Raw genomic sequence first — 12,668 nt, forward strand, 5'->3', positions numbered from 1 at the left:
ACCAAGGCACATTTTTCTATTTCAAACCCCATCCTGATGTTCCTAGATACAACCCTTACAGTCTGGATTAGGGTATGTTTCCTTGATGCTCTTGTCATACAGCTTGATGTCGTCCATAAACATCAGTTGGTTAATTCTGTTGCCTCCTTTCTTGAGTCGGTACCCAGTATCCATCTTCTGCAGTACTTTTGTCATGGGAATCATGGCTACTACAGAGAGTAGTGGGGACAGTGAGTTGCCTTGAAAGATCCCTCTCCTGATGTTAACCTGTGCTAGTCTTATCCCAGAGCGTGTAAGTACTGTATTCCAGTTGCCCATTGTATTTTTTAGGAAGCTGATGGTGTTTTCCTCTGCCCCATATATTTTCAGGCATTCTGTTAGCCACATGTGCGGCATCATGTTGAAGGCTTTCTTATAGTCAATTCATTATTATTATTGTATTATTATTATTATTATTTATTATTATTATTTTTTTTTTATCTATCATAGTCATCCTATTTGACTGGGTGGTTTTTATAGTGTGGGATTCCAGGTTGCATCCTGCCTCCTTAGGAGTACATCACTTTTCTCATTATGTGCGCTGTTTCTAGTAGCACACTTTTCTGCATGAGTCCTGGAGCTACTTTGTCATCTAGTTTTTCCAGATTCCTTTTCAGGGATCTTGGGATTTTGCCTAGTGTTCCTATGATTATGGGTACAATTTCCACTGGCATATTCCATATCCTTCTTATTTCGATTTTCAGGTCTTGATACTTGTCAATTTTTTCTCTTTCTTTTTCATCTACTCTGGTGTCCCATGGTATTGTGACATCAATGAGTGATACTTTCTTCTTGATTTTGTCAATCAACTGACAGTCACTTTTTCTTGATTTTGTTAATCAACTGACAGTCATGTCTGGTCTATTGGCACGTATCACCCTATCTGTTCTGTTACCATAGTCCCAGAGGATCTTTGCCTGATTGTTTTCTATCACTCCCTCAGGTTGGTGTTCATACCACTTATTACTGCAAGCTAGCTGGTGTTTCTTGCACAGGCTCCAGTGGAGGGCTTTTGCTCCTGAATCATGCCTCTTTTTGTACTGGTTCTCGTTATTATTATTATTATTATTATTATTATTGTTATTCAGAAGATGAACCCTTTTCATGTGGAACAAGCCCATGCAGGTCATTGACTTGAAATTCAAGCTTCCAAAGAGTATGGTGTTCATTTGAAAGAAATAACAGAAGGTTATGTGAAATATAGAAAGAAGAGATCAGTTATTAGAAAAGAAAAAAATAAATTAGTAAATGTAAAAATGTAAGTAAATTATAAAATACAAGGAGACTTCCTTTAGAGTAGTACTGTAATGCATTGGATCTTTGCTTGAACTTTTGAGGTTCCAATATTTGAGTATTTGTGGTTTTAGTAGATAGTTTATTGTGACGACTACTGTTTTTAATTCCAGATGTTGAAACGTATTGCAGAGGTCAGAGGTGAAATGCATGAAATTCAGGTATCCAAAGTAGAGATCAAAAGTAAGTTTGATCAGCTTAATGTAGATGTTGCCTCATATGTGTCTAACATCAAAGCTGCTGAATTGGAGATTTTGGAGGTAAGATTATTTCTAGACATATTTTGTTCATCTGAAATTTTCATCTTTGTAAATAATGCAAATTTAGCATATTTTTTATTATACATTAACCCTTTCAGAGTCTGGGGTCTTGGCAAATTGTCTGTTGCATGAGGCTCAGTTTTCACTTAACTGTTTAAAGACTTAGCAATGCTTTTCTTTGATCTCTATAAAATATAAATGGTAGGATACTGATTTTAGTGTGATTGAGAATTTGAATAGTTTTTCTTTCAGTATCCTCAAAAGAAGCAAAACAAAAACATAATTATTCCCACATGAATACAAACCCTTGGTCTTTCACATATGGAAATACCTTTAGCACAGCTGGAAACCAGCTATTCAATTCTAACAAGGTTGTTAGGTGGTTACCTACCTGGCAGTAGGGCGGGGAGACCCACCCTTCTGTTTGACAGTGCGTTTCACTTACCTTCTGGCTGTCCTTCGAGCAGCACGCATTTCATTTGCCTCTGCTGCCAGCTGGTTTTCCAATTCACCTTCACTGTGATCCTAGTTTCTTTGCTTTGATTGTTTTTTGTGTGATATTGTCATGATTATTAGTGTAGTTGCTGCTTTGCTTGTATTCTGTTATAATGTGTTATATGATATAATGCAAACCCAACAATTTATTTTAGCCTTGTGTTTTGCTTATATGCTGATATAACACAAACCCAACAAACTGGTTTTTAGCGTTGCCACAATAACAAATTTAAACTGGTTTCTCTCAACATTGCTTTAATGAACAAGTCTTGCTCTATGACACACGCTGTTTTTTGGAAGAGAATTATTCCTTGCGGGCTGAAGGAAGGTTTATTTATTGAGAAATTACTTTGAAATTTGTAACGTTTTGCTTTTTTCAGATGTAGAGCCTGAGGTGCTTAGGAAGATACAGGTTCTCTCACTAGCAGTCTCTATGATATTGCAACTTCCATTGCCTTTTGCACGGGAAATTCCAATTTGTGCATGGGCTATTTTATTAAACGTACATTATAAAAGTTCAGTTCATTTGTTGGTTACATGTAAATTACATTTCCTTATGCAGTTGTATTAATGACTGTATGTTTGCTGCTTCTCTCTCTTGCATTATGCCTAATTATTTTTTTACAAGTTAATAACCCTTAATACAATGTGATTTATATAATTGTTTTTATCAGTAAACATATTGCATTACCTCTTCACCTATGATTTCAACCCGTGATGTATGATTGCCTAAGCTGAAGTATATTATGATGTGTTTTGGACAATGTAAGGATTTGTAAATTATTGTATGCCATACCATATAAGGACAGAATGAGAAAGGGAAGGAAATGCACAGCAAGTGCTTTCTATAATTTACTTCAGCCTGATACATATGTGTGCACATACAAACGCACATGCTTGTATATGTACGCCTGCATTCATACACTGAGACATTGATATGCAAAAAAAGTTTTGATGGAACACGGCTGGCAGTTTATATTGTATATGTTACTTCATAATCTGTGTAAGATTTCTGTTCGCTGGTATGTCAACTTCGAAAAAGCCTATTTATTATTAAAATCAATTAAATTGAAAATAAAACATCAAACAGGATTTTTTAAAATAAATGAAGTAAAAGATATAAAATAAGCAGTATGCTGTATAAGCTGGAGTCACACTTCTTAAATGGTTGTAGACAGTCAGGTTTGTGCAGCACACCAGTCAAAATAAAGCAGCATCTTATGTCTGTCTGTGGCCACCTTATTTTTATTATTTTATTTATTTATTTTTTCGTAATTTTGCTAGTCAAAAGTAGGGTGTGCCTTTGTGGTTGGAGTATCCTTGATGCTGGGAAGTATATTAATTTCTTATATTTCACCTTGATGCTTTTATTTGTTTTTTTTTTTTTTATTTGGAAATTTAAGCACTCATAAATTCATTGTCACTGCTGGAGTTATCCATCAGAGGCAGAGGAGTTGAGTAGCTTAGTTTATACATACACAAGCAACCAGTGAGACAACAAAACCTCTACGGTGTTGTCAGGATGCATCTGTCAGCCACTCACAGGCATTAAACAAATTGACATATATGACATTGCTTTTGAGACAGTAACAGCTGCAAAAGCTCCCAGGTTCCCCATTCTTCTCTCCCACCCCTTCCGTGCAATTACTTTAGTCTGTGCTCCTACAATACCCCTTTATCAGTGTGTTACAGGAACCGTTAACAGCAGTACCTTCAAATTCATCCACCTATGCCATATTGCAAACCAAACACAAGGCATTTTACTTGTATAAGTAACAATATATATATATATAATATATATATATTATATATTCCATTGTTATATATTATATATATATATATTATACACACACACATATATATTCTGTTATAATATATATATATAATATAAATATATATATATATATTTTATATATATATATATTATACATATATATACATATATATATATATAATATATACAAACCCAACAAACTATATATTTTATATATATATATACAATATATAACATAAACTGGTTATATATCAACATTGTTTTAATGAACAAGTCATTACATATATATACACAGCGGTGTTTTTTGGAAGAGAATTATTCCTTTGTCGGGCTGAAGGAAGGTTTATACACCAAGAAAATTCAAAAATCATTTGAAAATTTACTTTTAATGCTCTTTTCAGATGAAAACGATGAGCCCGAGGTTTTACATCAAAAAACCTTCAAATTATGATTATTCTGCCATTTAGCAGTATTTCTTTGATATTGCAACTTCCATTGCCTTTCACAGCAAGGGGGAAATTTCTGATGAATATATTTATGGGCTATTTTATTAAACATACGTTGTAAAAGTTCAGGGGTTTGTTGGTTACATGTAAATTACATTATATATATATATTGTATTAATATATATATGTTTATATATATATATATATATATATATGCATATGCCTATATATTATTTTTTTTACATAGTTAATAATATATATATATACAATATATGATTTGTATAATTGTTTTTATCAGTATAACATACAGTATTGCATTATATCTTCAACTATGATTTCAATATATGATATATGATTATATACATATATGAATATATATTATGATGTGTTTTATACAATGTATATACATTTGTAAATATATTGTATATATATATATATAAGAACATATATATATATAGAAAGGGATATATATATATATATACAAGTGCTTACATAATTTACATATATATATACATGATATATATATATACACATACAATATATATACTATATATATATATATATATATTCATACATATACGATACATTATATATATAAAAAGTTTTGATGGAATATATATATATATATTTATATATATATACATATACATACATAATCTGTATATAAGATTTATATATATATAGTATGTCAATATATATAAAATATATATATTTATTATTATAAATCATATATATATTGAAAATAAAACATCAGGTGTATTTTGCAGATAAATGATAATGCAAATGCAGATAAATGAGTACTAAAATTTTTTTATATGTTTCTGTTGGAATCTTAATGGCTGGGAATCATGGTGGTTAATGTCAGTTTCTTTAAGAAACACATTGTTATATGGAAAATGCATTGAATAGAAATATTCTAATCAGTTTTTTCACTTGTCTTGTTGAATTGTGGAGATGGCTATATTTTAATGGTCATTCTTATTTATTTCAAACCTTTTACAGTCAACTTTGTCTTATACCTGATCACAGATGGTAAACTAATAGCTGAATCATTAGTTATAGGTGGATTAGATATCTCTCAATAGATGGAACTCTGTCATCTTAGTCATTGCTGCACTGGTTTTCTTACTCAAGTCGTCTACAAATGTGTATATTTGTGGTCTTCATTTTCAGTGTTACTGACATCTATCATTACTTCTCTCTTTTCATTTATGTTTTTGGTAATTCATGTTGACAATATTTTTCCTGTTTTGTTCAATTTGTAAGAATTCATTTAACCTTTTATTGTACACAGAAAAAGGAGAGATTAGAGACCCTAGCTAGTCAGGTAATACAAGCCAGTGGCGTAAGAGATTGAGGAAAGGGAAAATGCGTTTGAGACATCTTACAGGAATGATAATGCTGTAAGAAATGAGAGTTCGTCTCTTTGAAAAAGTTTTGGAAGTGAGCAAATCTGCATTGGATTTGATCAATAATGAATTGATGCCAATTTTAGAAGATATACAGCAAGAAGTATCTAACACAAAGTATGTATATGCTGTATTTACTTAATTTTAAAAGTTTTATGAAAAATTTGTTTTATTATAAAAACATTGTTTTTGGTTTAAGAGCATTCTTGAATTTTAGATATGAATAACTTACACAGTATAATATTTGATGATTGTATCTCTTTCTTTCATTTTGCTGTGCATGTCAGAGAATGTAGGGCAGCCATTGCCAAGAGTGATAGAGCTGTGAGGTCTTGTATTGAAGAAACGGAGGAGCAGGAGTTGAAGATCCAGCAGGTCAAGGGAATCCTGACATCCCGGCAGGAGAAGATATCACAAATGCAGATTGCATGGAAACTTAAAAAGGAAGTCCTTCAGGGGGAGATTAACCAACTTAAAGAGTAAGCGTAATAGTATTTTAGCCATTATATAACTCTAGGGTTTTTTAGGTTTAAATTGTATTTTTCATGACACTGTAGGGTGCTGATTGTTTTATATGTAGTTATTGTTGTCGGTATGCTAGAAAGCTGTTGATCTTAAAGTAAATAAAACAAATCCGAGTAGATAGTGTTTAATGGAAATCTTTTAAAGCAAAATCTGTTTGTTTCACCACACCGATTGCACATAATACAGCCCAATTTCAATGTCTGCAAACTTCCTGACACATCCATTTTTTGTTTTACAAAAGAAAAGTGGTAGTTAAAGGAACCTTGTGCATTTGCTCAGAGATCCCTAAGCCTCCAGTTATTACCAGTCTCACTTTTGGTGCGTTTGTTAATCTCTTAGTAGCTCACTAAACGCTTCTTGTTTTTTCAAGATCACTGTAATTCATTACTCACTATTATGGTAAACTAATGAGCCTCTATTTACAAAAACGTCTCCTGTATGGTGGATTAGATAGCTCTCAAGCAGAAAAACTTTTTCAAAAAATCACAGCTGCGCTTAGTTTTTAAGATTAAGAGTTCATTTTGGCAAATTTTTGTCATTGCCTGAAGTTTAGTATGCAACCATCAAAATAAAAAATATCATTATCATATATAAATATTGGAAATATCATGAAAAAAAAAAATTTATAATTGTATTCGCGCTGTAAGCACAACGGTTAAAGCTAATGAGCTAATTTTTTTTGTTGTATTGTACACTAAATTGGATGATTTTGGTATATAACAAATTGTAAAACGATCAAAGCAACACAGAAAATATTATCACAAAATGATGCATGAATTGAGGAAAGGTAAAAAATGTTTTTCAAAAATTCACCATAAATCGAAATATTGTGCTGAGACTTCCCATTTGTTGAAAAAAAGCTAATTGATTGAATATTACTAGACTGTAAGTGTTTTAGCTTACAATTGCAGTTTTGACCATTTGATCAGTTAAAGTTGACCGAAAATTGATTTTTCTATTTATCGTGATTTTATGAAAATATTTCAAAACTGATAAAAGCTACAACCATGAGTTATTTTCTGTTGTATTGTACATGAAATTGCACATTTTCATATATAAAATTTTGTAACGACTAATATAAAATGGTGCAAATATTTTGACAAAGCCAGAAAGAATTTCTGAGATGTTAAGAGCATTACTTGAATTTTAGAAAATGTTTTTTTAAAATTCACCATAAATCGAAATATTGTGCTAGAGACTTCCAATTTATTGCAAAATGAAGGTAAATGATTGAATATTACTAGAATGTAAGAGTTTTAGCTTACAATTGCGTTTTTGACCATTTCGGTTGAGTTAAAGTTGACAGAAGGTTGAAATTTTGGCAGTTATTGTGATTTATGTGAAAATATTTCAAAACTGATAAAAGATACAACCATGGGCTATCTTCTGTTGTATTCTACATGAAATTGCGCACATTTTCATATATAAAAGTTTATGTAACGACTAATGTTGCGATGCAAACATTACGACAACAAGTGAAAGAATTTCTGAGATGTTCCAAGTTAAAAGTAAGACATAAGGAAAAAGTTTTTTTTTCAGAAATTCACCATAAATCGAAATATTGTGCTAGCGACTTCAGTTTGTTGCAAAATGAAGGTACATGATTGAATATTACTAGAATGTAGAGTTTTGCTTATAATTGCGTTTTTGACCATTTGTTCGAGTTAAAGTTGACCGAAGGTTGAAATTTTGCAGTTATCGTGATTTATATGAAAATATTTCAAAACTGATAAAAGCTACAACCATGAGTTATTTTCTGTTGTATTGTACATGAAATTGCGCACATTTTCATATGTAAAACTTTATGTAACAGCTAATATAGAACAGTGCAAAAATTACGACAAAATACAGCCGAAAGAATTTCTGCAAATTTTCGCCAAGTTGACTGGGCATCCAAAAGTTTTTTCAAAAATTCACCGTAAATCGAAATATTGTTAGAGACTTCCAATTTGTTGCAAAATGAAGGTACATGATTGAATATTACTAGAATGTAAGAGTTTTAGCTTACAATTGCGTTTTTCAACCATTTTGGTCGAGTCAAAGTTCGAAGGTTGAAATTTTTGTAGTAATCTCTTAGTAGCGTCCACTTGGCACCCAACAGACAATTTTAGTTTTTCAAGATCACAGTAGGCGTTTAAGGGTTATTAATTACTTGTCATACTGTTTCTTAGTCTTTTTAATCTATACTTTTGATATGCTCGTACCTATAGCACATCCTCGGGTTTTGCTGTTCCGGTTGGCTAAGGTTCCTCACTGCCTGTAGGAGGTTTTGTGTAAGGGGTCTTTATAGATACAGTATTTTTCATTTTAATTTTTGCAGTGCCTTTCTTGTTCTGCCAGCACCCTTTTTATATTTTTGTAAGTTGGCCAAGGCACCAGCCACCCATGAGTTACTACTACTAGAGGAAATGATATTGGTCAGACAGTCTTATGTAGCAACCTTTAACCTTAGGTGCAGCATTACCCCTGCCTACATGCACTGTTAGTCAAGTGTGTTCTCTGCACACTTCTTTTGTTTCCATCCTTGTCAGAATCCCCAGCCTGTTTGTTATAAAATTCAAAGTGCTTTAATGGCCGGTCAACAGTCAGTCCCAAGTCCAGTGAAGGTCTGGTAAATTGAGTTCATCAGTTAAGGCTTCCAGACAGTGGAGAAAGATAACTGCTATAAAACCAAAACGAGTTCCCAGAACAAAATGACCTACAGTACCTGGCAGCCTTTAAGTAGGAGGGAGGTCTTTCTAAGAATCCTATGAGGGATAAGAATTACACAAACTCATTAAAGATGTGGGGACAGTGATGAGAAAATATGGAAGTGGTGGAAATGCTGGAAAGAATATTTAATGTGTTCAGGAGGTAAGGTACAAAGGAGTTGGTCCAAAATCTTTAAGTACTATAAATTCTGGTGGAATGGCAGTGAGTCAGTGCAAAATGAAGTGGGCATTCTGGTCAAGGATGACATGACTGAAGGGGGGAAAAAAAATTTTTTTTTTTTTGAAAGGGCTGTCAGATGCAGCTCTTGAAATGGCTGCATATGAGTGAACAGAGGTGGTTTGGAGGATGTTTTGGTTAGATGTATTCTAGGAGCAGAAATCAGGTGGAAGAAGTGTTGGAATTTTGCTAGCCAACAATTGAAGTTGCTTAACAGAGTTTAAGAAGCCAAGAGAGTAATGGATAACCGTAGTGAAAAAGCAAAAACAGATTTACTTTGTCTTGATGAAAAATAAAGACAGGTTCAAAAAAAGTATTAGACTGTAGTTATGGATGAGACTTGTCTGACACAATATAAATTGCTTTAAGATAATTTACCATACTTGTTCTTTCTGTTTGACAAAACTGCTGAGTCTGGAGACATTTGAAGGCCTCATATATATGATGGGTTTGCCTGAAAAAGAAAATAGTTTTTTAGGAATGATATATTGATTAAGAGAAATGTATTTATGTAGAATATTTATTTTGTACTCAACAGGGCACTGCTTGAAATAGTGCGCACTCAGACAGAAGACGAAATTGTATCCCGAGACTTACAGAAGGAACGTATGAAAATCATCCATGAGTCCGAGATGTTAAAGGAGCAGATCCACCAGTTTGATTTATTTGTGGCTAAAAGTTACCAGAAAATTCTGCAAGCGGTATGTTCTCTTTTGTTGATTTGATTTTTTTTATGCACAAGTCTGTGCTAAGCATTCTTGAATATAAGTTATCTTTTAGTGGCTGTTAGTTTAGTTTCTATTGAATCATCATAGGCATTGGTGTCGTTAGTATTAAACATTGGATCTTTTTAGAGAAAGGTTCAGATAGCCATGTTCCCATGAAGATGACATTCAACACTGCATTTGAATGAAAAATGAAGAATAATCACCAAAATCAGTCATCATATACCAATAAAACAGGAATTAGGTGCCTTTGCATGTATGATGAATGATCGTTCAATGTTGTTGGGATGGAATTCAGCACCTGGGATGGCATTGCACAGGGGTCAGACGTCTGTTGGTTGAAATGGAAGGGAGAGTATTTCTTCTTAAGTTACCATCAAAAGATGAAGTTGGAGGATAGATGGAGCCTCCATCAGATGTTATGGGGGCCTGATATCCAATATTTCTACTATTTGTAATATGTAAGGGGACTGAGTGTTCATTGGTGCTCTATTCTGTAATTGTTATGAATTACCCCTTCTTGTAGGTGAGAAGACAGTTATTTTGGGAGGAGGGTAGTCATTGTGCTGGAAGGAAGACATCACCCAATTTGACATTTAAAGTGATACATGACATATTTCTTCTTCAAGGTATCTGGAGGAGTGGCCAGATTATTTTCACTGTAAAATCTGTTTGTTCCTATAGAGATACAAACCACCCAGCCAGGAGACTGATGGATCATCCATGTTAGCTTGTTGCTCATTGAGCAGTCTGTAACAAATTAAATGGTTGCAATAGATAATACCTATGTTTGAGAAACTTAATTTTGTTTTTAGAAATTGCCCTTTTAATGTGATTTTTTTTTTTTGCAGATAGAGCAGCATAATGGTGAAATTCAGGAGAGTGTTACTGTTTTTGTGGAAGAGGTGCATAAGGAAAATTCTGAAGACTGAAAAGAGCGATTAAATAAAAATACTGTATAATGTATTGAGTTTGCATCCAAAAAAGAGACTATTTTTTATGATGCTCTTCATATAAAATTTTGAGTGCACATTTTATGGTACTGTCTTTATACAAAGATGCAAACTGTGCTGCAGAACCATTATGTAAGCAATTTAGATCTTTAGATTTTATAGGCTTTCTTCATTAACATATCATGTGGATCACATTACCATTTTTGTATGTTTTTTACACATTTTTTGTATATATATGAAAAAGATATATCTATGAGATATATTTTACTAAATACTTTTATAGTAAAAAACTACATCAACTAGGAGCTTATTTCTCAGCTGTACTTGTATATTTTTTAAAATTATCCTTGAGTGTGTCTTAATAGGATTAAAAACCAAGATCTCACAAAAATTTCAGGGCAGTAGAGTATCATTATTGGGTTCATAGACTGAGGGGTCTTTCCCAGCATCATTCCCTGTTAACGCCGTGAGCTGTCGATAAAATTCCAAAATCGCATATTCACTCTTAGAGGCTGAGTTTGAATCCATCACTGTGTAGGTGGTAATAAAGATCTTTTCAGTATATCTTTGATTTAGCTGCATTGCTTTCTGACTTTTAATGTACGTTAACCTCTTCATCTTAGCCATCATGGGAGCCCTGTGAGAGTCTGGAAATTGTATTCACTGGTTTCATTAAACTGATGTTAATGAATGCAATGGTATAGGATCATCATGCATTTGACAAAATTAGTATTGATAATACTTAAGTCACTTAATGATGCATTAGTTTATCTGCTTGTTTAAGCAAGAATTGATAGGAAATATGAAGAAATTCATTGTGGCCAGCCATTCCATTTGAAAGAATAACACTCCACAATATGTATTTCCAGAGATGTTGCTGTTGCCATTTTAAGCTTTGCCTCGCAATACATACTTTCTTAACCAGTTATATATTCCAAAATTGTAAGTGTTTGCATTTATACAACTTTATGTAACTTAATGTCATTATATTTATTTCCTTAATAATATTTTTATGCAAAAGGTATGATGAACATGTAGGTATTACAAAATTCACAAAATTTTAACAAAATCTGTCCCAGACTTGTTTTGGTATCAGTGAAATCATGCATACGTTTTAAGTATTCACATAGCTTCATGCTTGCTGTGCCATAATCAGATACAGTAGTTCTGTTGGGTCAGTAAGTGATAAGAGCCTGATTTCTGTGTATAGTTCCTCAGTGGACGGGTGGGTATCATTCTCAGCTAGCACTCTGCTGGTTTGCATTCAATTCTTTTGGCCAATGAAGAATTAGAGGAATTTATTTCTGGTAATAGAAAATTAATTTCTCGTTACAATGTAGTTTAGAACAACAATAAGCTGTAGGTCCTGTTGCTAGGTAACCAATTGGTTCTTAGCCATGTAAAATAAATCTAATCCTTCGGGCCAGCCCTAGGAGAGCTGTTAATCAGCTCAGTGGTCTGGTTAAACTAAGGTATACTTAACTTTACATTGTTATATACTCTTCATCAGAGCCATGTAAACTTTTTGTTGCTTTTAACCGTGGTCATCATAGTGATGCTGCATTTTATGATTTTCTTCTTGAAAAGATTGACTCAAGTTTTTTCTTTTCATAGTAAGCATGCCTTCACCTCAGCTTCTCTTTGTTCCTTTGCAGCTGCACTATCTCTTTTACAGGAACTATTTTCTTATTTTTTATATGAGTAACTTACCAAGTAATTACATTGCTATAGTTTCTAACTCACATGGTAACTTAACCCTTTAACGCCGAAGCCCTATTTACAAAAACGTCTCCCGTAACCATTGTTGTCTTGAGTTAGTAC

The 12,668-nt window shown here is 32.8% G+C and overlaps 1 protein-coding gene across 1 annotated transcript in view; it reads left to right on the forward strand.

Moving 5' to 3' along the window:
• LOC136833438 (uncharacterized protein PF3D7_1120000-like) overlaps positions 1-11,826 on the forward strand; it is a 71,396-nt gene extending 59,570 nt beyond the window's left edge. The window contains exons 6-10 of the mRNA XM_067095599.1: positions 1,446-1,592; positions 5,602-5,833; positions 6,004-6,195; positions 9,708-9,870; positions 10,746-11,826. Coding sequence (XP_066951700.1) covers positions 5,718-5,833; positions 6,004-6,195; positions 9,708-9,870; positions 10,746-10,826 — 552 coding nt within the window. The 5' untranslated portion in view covers positions 1,446-1,592; positions 5,602-5,717 and the 3' untranslated portion in view covers positions 10,827-11,826. The remainder of the gene's footprint in view (positions 1-1,445; positions 1,593-5,601; positions 5,834-6,003; positions 6,196-9,707; positions 9,871-10,745) is intronic.
• The last annotated feature ends 842 nt before the right edge of the window (positions 11,827-12,668 follow it).

This window comes from Macrobrachium rosenbergii, chromosome 51 (genome assembly GCF_040412425.1).
Source record: "Macrobrachium rosenbergii isolate ZJJX-2024 chromosome 51, ASM4041242v1, whole genome shotgun sequence".
Taxonomy (NCBI): Eukaryota; Metazoa; Arthropoda; class Malacostraca; order Decapoda; family Palaemonidae; genus Macrobrachium; species Macrobrachium rosenbergii.